General features: G+C 35.4%; 1 protein-coding gene and 1 long non-coding RNA gene across 2 annotated transcripts; one reads left to right on the top strand and one right to left on the bottom strand.

Annotated features, from left to right (window-relative positions):
* Positions 1 to 2,573: 2,573 nt before the first annotated feature.
* LOC138896727 (uncharacterized) lies at positions 2,574 to 3,369 on the bottom strand. Its single transcript, XR_011410126.1, has 2 exons — positions 2,658 to 3,369; positions 2,574 to 2,606 (listed from the first exon to the last, which is right to left on the bottom strand). It is a non-coding gene; the product is annotated as an uncharacterized lncRNA (long non-coding RNA).
* A 9,479-nt stretch (positions 3,370 to 12,848) lies between these two features.
* Positions 12,849 to 19,514, top strand: LOC104093424 (hydroxymethylglutaryl-CoA synthase-like). The gene is made up of 12 exons (XM_009599161.4): positions 12,849 to 13,143; positions 13,639 to 13,745; positions 16,274 to 16,406; positions 16,908 to 17,051; positions 17,183 to 17,341; positions 17,708 to 17,781; positions 17,872 to 17,947; positions 18,042 to 18,097; positions 18,186 to 18,273; positions 18,438 to 18,578; positions 18,676 to 18,825; positions 18,980 to 19,514. The coding sequence occupies exons 1-12, from the start codon at positions 13,072 to 13,074 to the stop codon at positions 19,166 to 19,168; spliced, it is 1,389 nt and encodes a 462-aa protein (XP_009597456.1). The 5' UTR covers positions 12,849 to 13,071; the 3' UTR covers positions 19,169 to 19,514.
* The last annotated feature ends 509 nt before the right edge of the window (positions 19,515 to 20,023 follow it).

The following is a 20,023-nucleotide window of genomic DNA, read 5'->3' as shown; positions in this document are numbered from 1 at the left end:
CAGTCCAAGTTATAGAAACTCTTTCTAAAACATATAAGTATCATATAATTTCAACAAAATATGCAACTTTACAATTGCTACGGGACGGACCAAGTCACAAATCCCTAATGGTGCACGTCCACACGCCCGTCATCTAGCATGTGCGTCACCTAAAAATAGTAGAATGATACGAAATCTAGAGTTTCATACCCTCAGGACTAGATTTACAATCGTTACTTACCTCGAACCAGTCAAATCTCTACCCCGCAATGCTCTTGCCTCTGGACTCGGCCTCCAAATGCTCCGAATCTATTCACAATCGGTACAATACCATCAATAGGCACTAATGGAATGAATTCCACAAGAAAAGCTACAAAATTAGACCAAAACCCGAAATTGGCTCAAACCCGACCCTCGGGCCCCCGTCTTGAAATCCGACAAAATTCACAAAACTAAAAAGCTCATTCACTCACGAGTCTAACCATACCAAATTCATCAAAATCCGACATCATTAAGTCCTTCAAATCCTTAAATTACTTTTCCAAAAATCTCAAGCCCTAACCCCTCATTTTTCACTAATTACATGATTAAACAACGGAAAATCACCATATATACGAGTATTAGGGCTCAAGTAACTTACCTCAATGAAAAACCCCTTGATTCCCTCTTCAAATCTCTCCCAAAAGCTCCAAAACATAATAGAAATGGTGAAGAATGCACCAAAATTCGCGAAGTGTGCAATATATACCCTCTGCCCAGGCTTCTCGCACCTGTGGCCATTTACTCGCACCCGCGCGACCGCACATGCGGTCCAAGGAGCCGCACCTGCGCAACTCACTCATCCGCCTAGTCTCCGCATCTGCGGCAAACTCGCTGCACCTGCGCGTGGCGCGCCGCATCTGCAAAGCCTGCCCAGCATCCCCCTTTTCGCATCTGCGCCCCAGGTTTCGCACATGCGGGCTCGCAGATGCGACCTCCAACTCGCACCTGCGCATCCTGCCTAGCCCAGCATTGCCCGCACCTGTGAACTCCCCACGCGCACCAGCGGCCTCGCACCTGTGACTCTTTCTTCCGCAGGTGCGAAAATAGCAGTAACAGCAGCTTGAGCTGCATTTTTCCAACTTCGACAAATCTGTTAACCACGCAGAATCACCCCGAGGCCCTCGGGACCTCAACCAAAAATACCAACAAGTCATATATCAACATACCAACTTAGTTGAACCTTCGAATCATTCAAAACAACATCAAATCATCAAATTACCCTCTAATTCAAGCCTAAGAACTTCTAAATTTTCAAATTCGGCAACCGATGCCGAAACCAACCAAACCACGTCTGAATAACTTCAAATTTTGCATACACATCACAAATGACACTACGAACCTACTCCAACTTCCGGAATTTCATTCCGACCCCGATATCAAATTTTCCACTGCCGACCGAAATCGCGAAATTTCCAATTTCGCCAATTCAAGCCTAATTCTACTACGGACCTCCCAAATCACATTCCGGACGCACTCCTAAGTCTAAAATCACCCAACGGAGCTAACGGAACCATCAGAATTTAAATCCGAGATCGTTTACACATAGGTCAACATTCGGTTGACTTTTCCAACTTAAGTTTCTGCTTAAGAGACTAACTGTCTCAATTCACTCTGAAACCACTCCGGTCCCAAACCAACTAACCTGATATAACATAATATAGTTGAATAACACAAAAAGAAGTAAAAATGGGAAAAACGGGGCAATAACTCTCGAAACGACCGGTCGAGTCGTTACAAAAATATTACCCTGTTTCTAACCAATTGTCCATACAACTACAAAATGGGATAGTCCCTATTGTTGCTTCAGACACATAGTAAAGAGAAGCACAAGCCTTCGTATGGCAGTAATAACAAGTATCAAGCATATGACCATAGTCAAAATTGACATTAACAGGTACAACAAGTGTTAGACCAATAGGAAACTTATCACACGGGACCAAGCTAGCAAAAGAATCCAAAATCATAGCTGCAAAGTGACTAAGCTGTTCGGCAGTATCTCGTTGAGTACTTTTAGCCAACCTTTGGGTATCACTATCTGTAGCTTCTTCATCGTTGATTGGAGCATCTGATTGCGCCTCGACGATTACTTTGGGAAAGAAACTATGTAACATTTTGTCGAAAATCTTAGGTGAGTGATTATCGTCCAAATTAGCTACAAAGTTAGAGGTGTTAGTCTCGCCAATATTGTTGTATTTGTAAATAATAATTCTGAAAAATATAAGTTATCGTAATGGAGCCGAGCCGAGCAGAGCGAGCGACAACGACGGCGCGGGGCTTGCTTTCTTCTTAACTCTTTAAGAGCTACAAGAAGAGCAATTATATATATACCCACCAAAAATCTTTTCCTTTTCTAATATGGGACAATGTCTTATTGTCAAGAAGGGGAAACTTAAAATTTTACTCAAAAATTTTACTTTCCCTCCATTTCTCATTCTACCTCATTTTAAGACTATTTTATTTTAAATAACAAAAACTTAGGTATGTGTATTTGCATCTGTCTCGTGGCACGCAGCTGTAACAGAACAAATTTCCTCAATTGCTTTGGGAAAGCCTTTAGTAAGCATTTCATCGAACATATGCTTGACCTCTGAGTTTCCATCTTCAAAAATTGATTCAAACTCACAGAAGTTGGAAACATTACTCTTAGCAGTTAGAGGACTTACATAGGTCTCTGGTAGAGCTAATATTTTCGAACAATTAAATAAAATTGGAAATCAGTTGAACACCCTATTGAAGCAGGGGGGAATCCATTTGCGATAATGCAGCTTCAGTTTCTCCGTAAAATGCTTCCAGTCGACAAATTGTTTGTTCCGATATAGCCACTAGAACCATGCTAAAGCTTCGCCATCCAAGTAAGATGATATGCTAAAGAGAGTTTAAATTCGTCAGCAATGGAGTAAAATTTAAAATATCTCTCCGCCTCTAAAACCCAAGCCTCTGGATTTCCACCACGTAACCGCCTTAATTCCACTGAAACTGGGTTGTCACGAAGAGTATGTATTGCCGGACTGTGGATTGCTGGATCCCGGGGTGGAATGGACGTTGTAGCCTTTTTCCCCACTAGCTCCACAAACGAATATCGACGAAATCCTTAGAAAACGAATCCTTCATTTCTTGAATTGAATCACGAATTGAGTCATACCTCGAGTACTTTTTGGTCCACCATTAGAGACCTCCGGATGAAAGTACCAATGTAACAAATTTGAAATAACCAATTCGCATACAAGTAAACTCACGTGTAGTATTGCCCTTACTAAACAGAATTACAAGGAATAGCAATTGAAATGACACAGAAGAACTGATAAGAAGAAAGAAGTGAGAACAAAGACCGATACCGAAGGGATGATGAAATCAGTGATACACAGCAGAGATGAGAGATAACATATCAAAATCACAATTCACATAATCCTTATTACTAACCTTTTGTCCCTTTTTAACCATTTACTAATGGGCCTGAATCCCTAATAAAATTCTCCAATATTTTACTCAGCCTAATAATCCACTCAGTCTTATTCACTTCTTCTAGCTCATAGGCTCTTACGGAGTGAGCTTGGTTCACAATAACGGTATTAATCGGTGCCCAAGCACAGCCTATTTGAATACCAAGTATAGCTCGTACGTAATAATTTATCTTTCAGGGCACACGATGATTCTTTCACGACCTGGGGTTAATTTACCTATTAAAATATGAAACGTCTTTACCCAAGTTTCCAGCATCACAATTTTATTTTTGCCTACGGAGTTAATGAGCTTCTACAAATAAAAATAGAAAATGAAAAGCTAGTCTGTTCAACAATATAATATGACTTATATACCCGTGTCAATCAAGCTGTATGTAGATCAATTTAAATTTTTAATGAAGTTGATTGGAAAGATACGGACGTCTCTATAGAAAATTAGAATTTCGATATGACAGTGGATTGCCCAATATTACGTTTTTCATTTTCTCTTTACTTGGATTACTAGTTTGGGAATATTTATTCTAATATTTAGTAATGCTCCTGTTTATCCACGACATTACTTAGAGTCAGCAGCCATGGCTAACTTAAAAGTCTCAGAAACGTACATTTTCAGTTCGAAAATTACTTGAAGTTTCCTCCATTATTAATTATTATCCACGCTTTTCTCTTTGTGTGGGGTCAAATAATGCCCTCGTAACGTTGAAGTTCACTAAGTTGGTGAAAGAAAAAAACAAATTGTAGAATTTTTGTTCTCTTTTTCCAAATAAAAGAACTTCGTTTATCACAAGTTGGATCTTCAAACTATTCCTTTGTGTCCGTCGACTTGAGAAGGAATTGAATATTCCCTCTAATACAATGTCGGGACTAGAATTTTCGTTAAGGGATGTCAAAACATATAAAAGTAAACATACCATAAAATTAAGGAAAGTCAATACATAATATATATAATATTTACTTTTTTTATCTAGTTATACAGTGTATTTTTTCCGCGGAGGGGTGTCACCCTATAAAGTGGCTCCGCCACTGCTTTAATACACCCAATTATGACCATAAATACCTAAAAAGGTCATGACAAATATATGCAACACCAACTAACATTTTAATAAACCACCACAAATAATTTGAGACCGAAGGAGTAAAAAAAAAGTTACGAAAATAGAAATAAAAAGAAAGTTAAAAAGAAAGATAATTTTGTCGTTAAAAGAAGGTTAAGACAACATGAACGAAACAGACATTTCCTTTCTTTGAACAAAGATTATTAATTGTTTCCTTTTGTCGACCTTTCAAATTTCTTTTTCTAAACGTGCATATTGTTTTACAGAAAAGAAAAAAAACAAATAAAAAAAACTGTTTTCAAATTCAAACACATTAGAGCATATGAGTGCAAATAATGAGAAAGACGATAGAAGAAGCTGCAACAGAATAAACAGGGCTTATACTTTTAGTCAACCTTTGCTCAATTGTTACTTTGACTTTTATATACAATAAATCTTTTTCTTCATAGACTCAACAAATGATCTTGTTGAAAAAGTTGAACTCCAACTTGGTGGCTTGCAATTATGACTATTTGAATTAGGTTTATTTCGTTTTGTTATGGTAATTGTACATTAAATTTGTTATGTCAATTGTACATTGAGTGGGGTATAGGAAAATGTAATACTTTATTGGCGTTAGAACTCTGTCTCGTTTGGTTGGAATAAAACTTATGCCGGGATAAGTTACGATAGATTAGTTATTTTGGTATTGTGTTTTATCCACTATTTGGTATGTTGTATTAAAAATGATAATTGCATAATTTCTAAGAAGAATGTATAAGTTATCCCGGCCCTAATTACCCCACCCTCTACAAGGTATAAGTTATCCCGGTACTAATTTTAATCCCGGAATAACTTATATCAGGTTTGCTAACCAAACAAAGTATTAAGATAGTATTAAATTTTTATATCAGCAATATACCTTCTTATACCTCATACCAAACAACCCGAGTACCAAAAATTGGGTAAGCTTTTTGCTATTTTTCCCTTTATAACGTTGGTGTCTTATCAACTTTCACGTACTTTAATTATTCCATAGAATATCAGCTCTCTTTCGCGATATCGAATAATTATATCCATCAAAACTTAAGTACTAAATGAGAAGAAACATAATACTCCTTTCGGTCTACTTTAATTGATTTTTTGGTTTTATTTTTGTGGTTCATAATATTTAATTTTTTTAAATATCAAGAAAAAATTAACTTCTTTTTTTTAAATCTGAACAAATTAAGATTAATATGGTCAATTTTGTTAATTAATGCTACAAGTGAATCTTTAATATAAAACAATCAAAAAATCAATTAAAATGGACCGAAAATAAAATTTAAGTTTTCATATTTTGTACGCATTTTATTGTCCACTAAAACACAAATTGTATAAACAGGTAAGTTTTTCTTTAGCATTGAAGGTCAAAATATGATTATCATTTATCTTTCAGTATGAGTCAAAATTTTGACTAGTGAATACTCCCCGGTCACTTTTAGATGGTCACTTTTGTTTTAACATTTTCTTTACGAAAAATAATAAAGTATGTATTTTATAATTTTATCCCTAATAATAATACTCCCTCCGGTTCACTTTAATTGATTTTTTGGCCTTTTTTTTGTGGACCATAATATTTGATTTTTTTAAATATCAAGAAAGAATTAACTTCTTTTTTCTAAAATTGTCATTCGAGTAAAGAGCCTAGGAGTATTTGTTATATTTTCAATGAATAAATGAAGGTTAATATGGTCAACTTTTTTATTAATTAATGATAAAAGGTGGATTTCTTAATATGTGTGAAAACGATTAAAAAATAAATTAAAATGGACTAGAAAGAGTAATTTTTTCAAAAGTCTTAAAAAATTATTTAGGAAATGAGTAGTTAACGATAATCATTAAAATTTTCCGATTAACCGGAAACTTCAAATAATTTCGTAAAGTGAATAGTTCAACTAATTAAAAACAGATAATCCATTGGATTGAAAAAATCTGATTCTAATTCTAGACCCGGCCATAGCCTGGTCTAGAATTTGACTGGGCGTACGCCTGAATTGTTGGACATACGCCTCTTGAGACATTCACCCCACACTATCGTCGTAGGGTATTTTTGGTGTGCCTCGCCCTAGGGCTCACCCCAAAAAACACCTTTTAAAACACTGGTATTGTCATGTCAACCTGAAAAAGTTGTCGACCTGAAAAGCTGCATCCACTTGTGCCCTAAAGAATTATTATCATGTGAAACATAGCGCGTCACCAATATGCGTTATGTAACCAAAAATCACTCTTAGTTGCCTATAAAAATATCGCGCATTGTAGTTATTATTTACGTTGTAACAAAACGAATAGAACAACTTTTTATTAATTTTTTATTTTCGAGCATTATGACATGTCTGGACGCAATGACGTACCAAGGTGTTACTGTGGTAAACGTGCGATTTTGAAGCCATGTTGGTCAAACTGCAATCTGGGGTGCAGACGTTGGATGTGTAAACAAGTTGTAAGTTATTATTTTTGAAAACAATATCTGTTAAGAGATTTTATAAAACATGGTAATTAATAGTCTTATGTTATCATCCCATTAGTAGGACGAAAATCAACGTGGTTTTGAAGAATGGTATGATGAACCAATTAACCAGGAATACTACAAATCATATTTGCTAAACATTTGGAATCTGACCGGTGAATACAAACTCCAGATCTTGAAACTACAAGAATAACTTGCGGCGCTGGAGAAGAAACTAAAAGAGGCAGAAGAAAAAAATAGATTGGAAGAGAAATTTAAGTGGTTGAAGCATAGAATAATGGGCGATAGTGACTAAACAAATACATGGATACGTTTAGTGTAATATTTTTATTTTTATGTTGTACGTGTTATGTATCATCTTTAATTGGTAACGAATTTAAATTTGTGTTAAGCTATAGTTTTTTTGTTCTACTGTTAAACTAATAAATAACCCGAGAAATAAAAACACATACGCAAATTATGTAAAACATAAATAATGTTGCTATTATATATTTAACGTCTTATATACAACTAATAATACATATCAATGAGTCTCACAACTTGTATTCTTTAAAGCATTAGCTGGCCTGAGGCGCATTTTATCCCATCCGGCTATGCTATCAGGATCATTCTCATCACGTCGCCTCTTTATCGGATGATGCACTGTAACATGATCATTAGTTAGGCTGGCAGACTCGGTAAAAGCGATCGTTGGGCTAGCAGTAACCTACACAATAATAAGATATTTTAGTATATGAAATATAAAATATTAACGTACGTGTTAGCAAAAAAATATTTAACATTCATACTTTGGTCTCAACGAGCTCCTGAATAAAATTATTTGTCTCTGGCAAGTCAATATCGCACAATGTGGCCTCCGTGATGGGCGATGACGAAATATTTAAAAAAAAATAAAAATCCTTTAGATATTACTGACTAATCTATACATAAAAACAAATTGAAATAACAAACCTGTGCCTGAGTAGCGCCACAATATTGTCGGAACATCGAGGTGCACTACAGTAGATGAAGTATGTGAAAGATCCTTAGCATCTTTCGGTGATGAGCCATAACTTAGTCGTCGCCCACTATGCACCTCTCGTATCGAACAATCAGCAGCAGTCGTCGATGGCTCTGGGGGATCAGGAAAATACCGATCCCACTCATGTTGCGTCGTGCCCACAATCAACAATGGAGCTGACGGTGTCACTTGCGAAGTCTGTGGCGACAGCTGAAGGCTGAATGACGGCATATCACGAGGAGCATTGTGTAGCTCAAGGTGTTCTCCCGGTTCATCATCTCTAATATCCTCTACGGATGCCTCAACGCCCCCTTGTTGGGGACCCCGTCCTCGCCAACCACCACGACCTCATGGGCCACCTCTTCCTCTCTGGCCACGTCTGCCACGTTCAGGCTCCACTCGTGGCACATAAGAAGCCTCATATCCTAAGCGCACATCCTCTCGGGCACGTCTCAATGTGTCGGCAGCAAGATCAGTAACCCAACGGCCAAACACGTGCAAAGTTGCCACCCCCCAGCATGTATGTTGTAGCATCTCCAGTCCCCAACTGGTAGAACTGATGTAAGCCAATAGCCTGCATAACATGTAAAATATTAATTACGGAAGGATAATGTAATGTTATAAGTAAGTATAACAAATAACATACCAGTGCCTCATGCCTCCCGGCGTATGGAATGTGCCGACTACCAACGCGATGAACGGGATTCCCGACGAGAAGTCGGGTAACACTGCGATACCAACCCATGTACTCATGCTCGCCATCTATACTGTCAGGTGGAGGGTATGGCGGAATAAGGCCATACCTCTAGTCTAAAACCTCAATCTGGGCCTCTAGCAAGTCCAAGTATGTCTGGTCAACCTTGCAACGATTATCCCGCTGGTAATGTGTCATGTGCCAAGTGGGTGGAATATAATATGTACAAGCTGTGGGCGACCAAATTGGCGAAGGAATCGCTCGGTAGCATGATGCTCGACTATATCGAGACATATCAGTGGGACAGAAGAGCTCCACATAGCTCGGTCACGGGAGAAATAATCGGGCAAACCATCTATGAGCGCGTCGTTGTATGGCCATCATATGAACTATTTTATTAAACATAAGAATCGTGAGTAAACGCAACACATATCAAGCCACACCAAGTAAACTTAAGTATATATGTACCTGCGTGTCTTCAAGTAAATCCAATAAATCCCTGTAATAAGGGAGATGATGTCGAGCCTTGACCTCGCGTGCGTAGCCTCGCCTATCAACCTACCTCCAAGATAAAGGGAGAAACGGTGGAGGCGGTGCATCCGGAGCAATCGGTGGCGGAGGTTGTTGGAACTGCAGGAACCGCTCTCATGCCCAAACCTAATATAGATTGTAGATGTAAAATTTAATTTAAGGTATTTTTTTTTACTATGTATGTTATAATCATGAAAAGAATTGACTATGTTTTCACCTATAGCAGCGATAAAAATCCGGCAACGTCTCTTTGGGCCCCCATGTATGCCCGACACATTTGCCTATACATGTAACCTAGAACAACTGTAACCAGATAAATCATCTAGCCGCTCCAGATGATGTAGAAATCTCAAGCTGGCTAGGTTTTCCGAAGTGTTCGGGAACAATATACCACCAAACATTAGCAGCATCAATAGTCTCGTGTGTCGGTCGATATCCTCTGGCGGTGAATCATCCGTAATCTCCGCGTCCATCACCACCAGATGATGTCGAATGGGCGTCAACTGCAATCGACTGGCCCCACTTAATGCAGTCGGCTCCGCTGGCTGGAAATCGGTGAGCCGCTGTAACGTATGAAGGTAATCCTTTCCCGTATAGTCTTTAAGAGCATGCGAGTAAGCTACAGGTATACCATCAACAGACAGCCCGAAAAAGGACCTCCACATCCTCAAGCGTGATGGTAGCCTCGCTGATGGGTAGATGAAACATGTGCGTCTTCGGTCGCCACCGCTTTATCATAACCATGATCAACGCTTAGTTGAACTGCAACCAGGTGATCTCTATGATCCTGCAGAAACTCGTATCCTGAAGGTGTCTAACTATACGGGGATGTAGTGGGTGATCCCTAATGAACTCCCACATATCGTCTATACGTCTAGGTTGAAATGTCTGGGACATACACTGCTCATCCCATAGCAACAGTAGCTCTCTAGATGCAGGTTTGGGATGCACACGGGGAACCTCCACGGCGATATCTATAAATTGAACAATATTAATTAAAGTATTTTTCTGTTTAATTATTTAACATCTTTAAATATATTGCTATATCTTTTATATTAATATTTAATCGATATTTTTTCTATATTATTACTTAGGTTGATACATTTTATATATTATTATTTTATATATTAGTTTGTTATATTATTTTATTATTTTACATTTTTGTTTCTTACTCAGTTATTTTTGGGTATAATAGAATTAAATAATTAATTTTTATAACTATACATGATATAATTAATAAGTATTCATATAAAAATACTGACAAATTTTCTATATTGTTGTTTTTATGTTATTATTTTTTACATTTGTTGACTAAAATTCGAGAGAGTTTGTGTTTGAACTATCATCTTTTTTTAGATATTTTTGAGTTAACAAATAATTAAATAATTAATTTTAATAACTACAAAGATAATTTAGTAATTATTCATATAGCAAATACTTAGGTTGATAAATTTTCTAGATTAATATTTCATATGTTAGTTTCCAACATTTGTCTACTAAAATTCTGCATGGGTTTGTTTGAACTATCATATTTTTAACGTTATTTTTGAATTATAACAGAATTATAATATATTACAATTTCATAAGTAATCAAGATATATTCAATAACTAATCCTATAAAAAATACTACAAACTTAATAGTAAATAATATTGAATTTATTTCATTCGTAACGATTTATTTGTTAACTTTCATATTTTGCCCAAATTTCCCGGCAAATGATTATTTTATAATTCCTATCTAATTTTTAATAATTATCTACTGATACATTAAATCAATAATTGAGTACTCTATCCGAGTTACTACGCTAAAGGGCACTACATAACAATTAAGGGCACAACATAACACTAAAGGGCACTAAACAACAATAAAGTCAAATATTAATATACGTATAACAATAAAATCACATATAACAATAATTATTCAAAAATAACAATATATCTTTTTACTAATTTTTTAGTACTTAAATAATCTAATCCGGATAAAAAAGTAAATTAATTAAATCACAAAACGATCACAAAAAAAATATAAACCATAGTAAAAAATAACTAATAAGCATTTTATATACTTGAGTTTTACCAAAAAGTAAGTCGGAATACCTCGATTTAAATTTTTTTGAAATGTGAAAAAATTGATGATTTGGGAGCCAAAACAAGCGAATGAGGAGATCCACTATACGACAACGCCTTGAATCCGGTGTTAGCTTGCTAAAATACAGAAAATACACAATTTTTGGGGGACGACTGGGCTCCAATGTAATTTTTTTGTTTAAAAAATTGGGGGGGGGGGGGGGCGTTTTTGGTGTAGAAGCTTCTGTTTTGGTGGGGGGAGGTGAAGGGCCCGTTTTTTATATAGGTATAGCGCATATATAGGAGTCGCTACTTGCATATGCGCTATACCTCCCACCAATTTAAGGTTTAAATATAGTGCGGTTATTCACCGCATTATTTATAAAATAATAATCTATTTTTTCCCCACCTATTTTTATCGTTTGAGTCCAAAAAGACCGCACTTTGTTTGTCGAGTGCAAAATAAAGATCCTGGGGTCTCATCTTTTATGGGCAGATTTGTCCCCAGTGGCAGAGAGTACTCGTGCCCACCTTATATTTTGAAAAAAACTATTTACTCATAATTAGTTATTGCATAAATAATTAGTCAGTATATTTTTGTTTTTTCAGTTATGGAGCAAAGATGTATTTACATTTTTTATAACAGACTAATTAGTGCAAATTGACACCATTTGACATATACATGAGAAAGTGCAGTACCTCTTAGGGCTGCTATTTAGGGATTCACCAACATTTATTTTATCTTGAAAGTTGGAACTAAAATTTTTATATTAAGGATAATTCAAGATATTTGTATCCCGAAAAATTAAACCGAAAAATTAAAATTTAGAAAATATTGACTAATTCCTAAATAACAGTCCTTTAGAATGACTATCTGGTGTCATTTTTACCACTATGCAGAAAATATCATTTCACCTTTAGAATGGTATCTTTATGTGATCAATTTTGGCTCGATATAAACTTTAAGAGAATAGAAGAATTTTAAAATTTGTGATCATAAATATATCATACTCAATATTTATGCGATAATAAATCTTTTAAAACTTATAATCTTAAATATATCGTAATATTGGTGTGACTATAAAAAGTTCTCGATAAATAAGATATACTTTTAAAATCAATCCATTTTTCACTATAAAGATATCAAACCTTTCAACGAATTAATAAATAAGAATGAACAAACGACACAAAAACACATATTTGGACGAGATTTTGACCGAGACCCTCTTTGTGGATCATCTGGGAAAAGATTAATATAATTACCGAATAATTATCCCAAAGTGAATCTTGGCTTAATTGGTAAAGTTGTTACTATGTGATCAAGAACTTAATAGTCTTTTGCAGAAATACAAGATACGACATTCCTCGAATTCCACACATAATACGTTTAAAATTCGTATAGCGAAAGCTTAATGGTACTCGTTAATTATCCTATTCTGGAAAACGAGAAAATGTTGGGTCGTCACGAAGTCTGCATTTGAGGGGTGCGATAGTAGTATATAAATCGAACGGAAACATGCGAAGGCTTTTCAACACACAACAACTCCATTCATCTTCTTTCTTCCTTAGAGAGAATCACTCGGACGCCTCTCTCGCTTTTTTCTCTCTCTCTCTATTTTCGACCTTCTAGGATTTCCTCTCGAACATTCTCCTCGCCGGCGAAGAAAGAAACACCGGCGTCCGGTGATTGAAGGTTTACTTTTTTTGATCTTGTTAATTTTTGTGCTCAAAATTTACCGTTGAAACAATCGGAAATGGCTTCTCAACCGAAGAATGTCGGAATTCTCGCCATGGAGATTTACTTTCCTCCTACTTGCCTTCAGCAGGTAAAATTTTGTATATCAAATTGTAAATACGTACATCTACATGCGTATAATTATACATACTTCCAGATGTATATCTACGATTGTATTTTGGTGCTGTAATTTGGATGAGGGAAAATGAAGCTTTTTCGGATAAAGCTTTTTGCTATGTAATAATCACAATTTAGACTCTCGAAATGCCTCTGTTATTGCGATTTTAATTTTCTGAAGGAATTGTTATTTTTCTTTAGAATTGAGTATTGTTACCTTAGTGTTGTTATAAAGAGAAAGTCAATAATTGCTCCGGACATTAGGAACCATTTTGTTTTAGATCTAATGATTAATGAATCTAAGATCATAGATTTTAATTTATTGTACTTGCATGTCACATGTATTGTGACATAATGTGACATTCAAATTGACTTTTTACTTTTGAAGGAAGATCTGCTAATAGAACTTTCCGACATTAGGATTGTGATTTTGTTGAAATTTTAATTTATGTAAAATTGCAATGTATAGGAAGTATTGGAGGCTCATGATGGAGCAAGCAAAGGCAAGTATACAATTGGTCTTGGACAAGATTGCATGGGCTTTTGCACTGAGGTTGAAGATGTTATATCGATGAGGTACATGCTAACTTTAGTAGCTGCAAAAACGACCGGGGATTTGCAGTCGTACCCTATATTTGTGTCACCTTTTAACCTGTATCCTATTTTTAAAAATTATTGATTTGGTAGCTAGCTGAAAAAAAATTCGTAATAATATGACAATTACACCCCTGACAAAAGATACAAAACCTGCATCACGCATTAATCTTGTGATCTGCAACCTCATTCATGAAAAAAGATCTCCTCATCTCCTCTCAACAGCTTTATCAAAAAATCAGAAACTTGTCCAGATTCATCTTGAGAATCACATTTGCATGAAGCTGTTTCACCTTGAAGCTAAAACTTCATACTAATGTAGCATGAAGTTGTTTCATGTTGAAGTTAAAACTTCATGCTAATATAGCATGAAGTTGTTTCACATTGAAGCTAAAACTTCATGCTAATGCATGCTGAAATTATTTATCCTGCAGTCTACATTTTTGTCACGAGTTTTATCCAAAACTTCAGTCTAAACATGCTGAAATTATTTAGTTCATTTGCTAAAACTTCAGACTAAACATGCTTAAGTTTTTTAGTTCATTTGCTAAAATTTCAGATTAAATATGCTTAAGTTATTTAGTTCATTTGCTAAAACTTCAGACTAAACATGTTTAAGGTTTTAGTTCATTTGTTAAAACTTCAGACTAAACATGCTTAAGTTTTTTAGTTCATTTGTTAAAATTTCAGACTAAACATGCTTAAGTTTTTGTCTTGCAGTATGTAATTTTCTAATAACTTTTTGCTAATGCATGCGGAAGTTATTTAGTTCATTTGTTAAAACTTCAGATTAAACATGCTTAAGTTTTTTAGTTCATTTGCTAAAACTTCAGACTAAACATGCTTAAGTTTTTTAGTTCATTTGCTAAAACTTCAGACTAAACATGCTTAAGTTTTTGTCTTGCAGTATGTAATTTTCTAATGAGTTTTTGCTAATACATGCTGAAGTTATTTAGTTCATTTGCTAAAATTTCATACCAAAACATGCTGAAGTTTTGTCATGAGTTTTATCCGAAACTTCAGTCTAAACAAGCTGAAGTTTTTTAGTTCATTTGCTAAAATTTCAGACTAAACATGCTTAAGTTTTTGTCTTGCAGTATTGTAATTTTGTAATTAGTTTTTTCTAATGCATGCTGAAGTTATTTAGTTTATTTGCCAAAATTTCATACCAAAACATGCTGAAATTTTGCCTTGTAGTCTACAGTTTTGTCAATAGTCTTTTATTAAAAAAAGGCAAAATCGTTTTTTTAAAACGCTTTTAACAAAAAAATGGGTACGGATGCAAACGGAAAAACAAAACGGGTATAAGTTAAAGAGGGGCGACCAAATAGGGCGCCCCGTGACATTTTTACAAAAACAACTACTCCGCAGGGGCGGCTCAAGAACATTCGGGGCCTAAAGCCAAAGTTTAATATGGGATCTAAATTTTTTAAAAGAAGTTATAAGATTGTTTTTATTTGAAGTCTATCTTCTAACTTTTTAAGATACAAAATTTTTAATAATCTTTTTTATAATGGATTTTTTCTAATAATTCCTTTTCAATTGATAATATAGCCAATTCATCATTTAATCTTTCTTGAGAAATTGTTGATCTTAGATAAGATTTTATAGATCAATAGAATTATAGAATTATTGGAAGCTTAAAAGTATTGTTGAACACTTGAACTAATGAAATCTTTGAGAAAGAAGGCAAGTAAGAATATCAAAGAGAAAGACAGAAAATATTTAGGAGTTTCTGAAATATGGAGAGATTGGAAATAAGTAAGATTGACTTGGAAAAATTAAGGAAGAGAGTATTTTTTTTACATGTTATCTAATGAAGGAATAAAAAGTGACAAATTGAAACGTTAGAAAAGCTATTCATCTACCCATTTTTAAGTAAGTTAAGTTATTACTTTATTTATATATCTAAAAAAATTCTTTCTTTTTCTATTATAAACTCTACTTTTATATTAAAAGTACTAAATATTTTTTTTAAATACCTATAAACCTATTATTTTTAAAAAATGGGGCCCCCAAATTTGGGGGCTTAAGGCACAAGTCTTACCTTCCATAACATTGGAGCTGGCCCTGCTACTCCGTCCGCCACAATTTATTGGATGTTGTTTGATTAGGTGTGGAGTTCAAGAAAAAAGGACTTTTGAAACTATTAGTTTAAAACAAGTCATAAACATTTGTGTGGAATCATCTCTTAAAGGGTAAAATAGGAAGTTGAAAGCTAAATTATTTTTAATTATAAAAAAGTTTCATTCTTTTGGGGGCAAACTAAAAAGGAAAAGTATCACATAAATTGGGACAGAGGGATACCACTATACCTACCAATTCCAAACTAGTGGGGATCGGATAAGTGAATCCTATATAATTGTTCTGCTTCCTTTGGTCCGATTTTGTTTCATTACTTAAATATTTGTGTTTTAGGACAAGTTAGGAATTGGGACTAACTTTATTAGCTAATCATGCAAAAGTGATACTATGTTTACTTCTGTTCTTATTAATTTTTTCATCTTTAGCTTGACAGCTGTTACTTCCCTTCTGGAGAAGTATGCTATTGATCCAAAGCAAATTGGTCGGCTAGAGGTTGGAAGTGAAACAGTTATTGACAAGAGCAAATCCATCAAGACATTTTTAATGCAAATATTTGAGGTACTGGCTATTGCTTCTAGGCAACGTTGAATAATAAATAGTCTATTATGGTTTGTTCAAATGTGTGGCCAAGTGAGACTTAACTGCTAAGCCTTTCGCGTATCTCAAAATAGAATATTTGTTGCAGCCGAAGTTTTTTTCCTTATAAAAGAGAATATTTGTTGCAGCCAAGTATTATAAAAGATGTGAAATGTTTAAGACTTTAAGTCACTTATCGTGCATGAAGTATGTCCTAGTCCTAGTTTCATCTTGGCCCTCAAATTTAGCCGATCCTTTGTTACCCTTCTATATTGTCACCTAAGTGAAAAACACAAGTAACTCCTCCAAAATGAGATTACTATTTGCTGTCACATTTATCCTTGGATAATAAAATGTTCATTGCACACATTTTTGCTTGTTTGTCTTTATTGACTTTCCTCTTCACTGCTAAAGCTTTACCTTATGCGTATAACATATGGTGATCTTTACTTATCCTGGTTCTGTACCATTTTAAACAAACAGAAACATGGGAATACTGACATTGAAGGAGTTGACTCAACTAATGCCTGTTATGGGGGAACTGCTGCATTGTTCAACTGCGTAAATTGGGTGGAAAGCTCCTCATGGGATGGCCGCTATGGACTTGTAGTATGCACAGACAGTGCGGTATGATTATCATCTTAATGCATTCTACAACTTGCTTTTTGTCTAATGCTTTCCTTATTAGATACATAGTGTGAAATGCATTGTGTCTTTGCATGAGCTTTATTAACTTGTTCAAGAGCTTTTGTTCACAGGTCTATGCAGAGGGACCTGCTCGGCCCACTGGAGGAGCTGCAGCCATTGCTATGCTTGTGGGGCCTAATGCTCCTATAGTGTTTGAAAGCAAGATCAGGGCTAGCCATATGTCCCATGCCTATGATTTTTACAAGCCCATCCTTGACAGTGAATATCCAGTAATTCCCCTTTATCCCTGTTTGTCTTGTTGATCATCAGTTTCATATGAATGTTTCAAAGTTCTATTTTGCTCCAATTGTTGGGTTAAATTTGTGTTGATATTTTGAGGTAGTGTGTATTGAAAGTGATATAACTTGATAGAATTTTATGAAAGGTACCACTTGCTGATACCTTAAACTATATTCTTTGGTTCTTATGGAAATTGGATGAATATTTTATCAGGAAAAAATTTGTTGCATGACAATCTGTACGCTTTCAGTATCTCTTATCAATTCCTTATTGTACCAAAGTTGTGCACGTTGCATCATCACTGTTGAAGCTTCAGAATTTCTCATTTGCTCTGTATGATGTTAATTGTGTTGCAGGTGGTTGATGGTAAGCTTTCACAAACCTGTTATCTCATGGCACTTGATTCTTGCTACAAGAGTTTATGCAACAAGTAAGGCCCCGATTGATGTGTCTATATATTTGAAGTTAAGACTTCTTAACTAGTATTATCTTTTAGTGACCTTTTACTTCCATGTTTTAGATATGAGAAATTGGAAGGCAAGCAATTCTCAATGGCTGATGCAGCCTACTTTGTCTTCCATTCACCGTACAACAAGGTAGCTTATGAGCCCCATACAGATTCATAATTTTTTCTACTTCTCTAAATAAAGTGATTTAACAGTTATCTGAATCTTTTTTTTAATCTTGCAGCTCGTGCAGAAGAGCTTTGGTCGATTGCTGTTCAACGACTTTCTAAGGAATGCTAGGTGTATTACAAATCTTCTGTTAGAAAGGAATCTTCTTATTGTTTAAAGGAATTCTTTGGACTAATCATTCCGATTTCTGCATTTGCAGCTCTGTTGATGAGTCTGCCAAACAAATCCTGGCTCCCTTTGAATCCTTAACCGGTGATGAAAGCTACCAAAGCCGTGATCTTGAGAAGGTTCACTAACAATTTCCTACTCTTTCTTAAATATTTCTTTGTTTTACAAGTGATCTCCTGCGATTGTCTTCCAGTACTTCACTCAAAATGATGAAATGAGTCTTAAGTAGGATAAATAGCTCGAAGACTGAACTGAAAATGGATTTTTATTATGCATATTACAGGCATCCCAGCAAGTTGCTAAACCGTTTTATGACGAGAAGGTGCAACCTACCACATTGATACCAAAACAAGTTGGCAACATGTACACCGCGTCTCTCTATGCCGCTTTTGCATCCCTCATTCACAATAAGCACAACATATTGGTAAATACAAGTTACATTTCTTCTTTTGTTCCATTTGCTTGTTCATGTCCAGTATCTACATTTTTCTTCCAGTTTCTGAATCATTTTGTTACCTCAGGCTGGTCAGAGGGTAATCATGTTCTCCTATGGGAGTGGATTGACTGCAACAATGTTTTCACTAAAGTTTAACGAAGGTCAACATCCTTTTAGTTTGTCAAACATCGCAAGTGTGATGAATGTTGCAGAGAAGTTGAAATCGAGACACGAGGTATGCTAAATTTTGATCTACAACTCAATCGTGGATTTGGGCTCCATCATTGACTTTATTTACGCTTAGATATCCAAGCAGCTGTTGGTGATTTTTTGTTGTATTATCTCTCTTTTTTCATCATAACCATGACTGACAATAACATCTTGTGCAGTTCACTCCTGAAAAATTCGTCGTAATAATGAAACTAATGGAGCACAGATATGGTGCCAAGGACTTTGTGACCAGCAAGGATTGCAGCCTTCTCGCACCAGGAACCTACTACCTAACAGAGGTTGATTCCAAGTACAGAAGATTTTATGCACAGAAGGCTCCCGAACATGGACTGGTCAATGGACACTGAACACGGTTCTTGCACGGTGTAAGGCCATGTAGTTGGTTCGTGCTCTTTTAGTTCTTGTCAGCGCATAGAAGAATAACTAGTGCGTCCGCAGATTTGATTGTTATTACTAGTTTCTTTTCCAGAATAGATCCTATTCCTTTGTTTTTTTTCAATTCTCAACGAATTCTTGTGTTCAGTGTCAACCTGTTTGTGAAATTATTGTAGATGATTGTAGAAGTCATCAGACCTAGTCTTGATTGAAATTCATTAATTTTTTCACCTGTGCCTTGATAAACTGATGTGCTTATGAGAAAGATCATAATTTAATGGAGTATTGCGATTGCACAAGGGCAACCTATTTTAGTAAGGGATTATTTGGTTCACATGTTATTTATGCAGGGATTATATATAATGTAAGAATGGTTTATGTTGTGATTAATAATGAAGTGATTGTTCTACATGAATACTTACTGTGAAATGACATTTTTGTTTTAAAGTAGTTTAATCCATGCATTGCTAATATCTATATTCTTATTATACATAAGTTTCCACATAACTTAATGTATGTATGTATGTATGTATGTATTATTAAAACCACAGACCAAATGTTGCATATCCGATACCATCAACCAAACTAGGTGCAAGTTATTAGCAGCTGCGAGTCAGCCGCCATGTAGGGACTGCAATGGGGCGGTGTGGGTGCGGGTTTATACATATGCGGGTGCGGGGCGGGACGGATTAAACTAAAAGAAAAATAATTTTTTGCGGGTGCGGTGCGGATACGGGTGTGAGTTTAAATACTCATTTTTCGCAAAACTATAAGAATATCGTTCATCAATTAACGCAAAATTATTCAGGCATTTATTTTAAAAAAAA

The sequence above is a fragment of the Nicotiana tomentosiformis genome, chromosome 8 (assembly GCF_000390325.3).
Source record: "Nicotiana tomentosiformis chromosome 8, ASM39032v3, whole genome shotgun sequence".
NCBI lineage: Eukaryota > Viridiplantae > Streptophyta > Magnoliopsida > Solanales > Solanaceae > Nicotiana > Nicotiana tomentosiformis.
This window is presented reverse-complemented; position numbering and strand designations above follow the sequence as displayed.

Excerpts from the sequence above, each read along its gene's own strand:
- LOC104093424 (XM_009599161.4), top strand. The coding sequence starts at position 13,072 with ATGGCTTCTCAACCGAAGAATGTCGGAATTCTCGCCATGGAGATTTAC. Across the intron at positions 17,052-17,182 it reads TAGTATGCACAGACAGTGCG|GTCTATGCAGAGGGACCTGC; the intron begins GTATGATTATCA and ends TTTTGTTCACAG. Across the intron at positions 17,342-17,707 it reads TCCTTGACAGTGAATATCCA|GTGGTTGATGGTAAGCTTTC; the intron begins GTAATTCCCCTT and ends ATTGTGTTGCAG.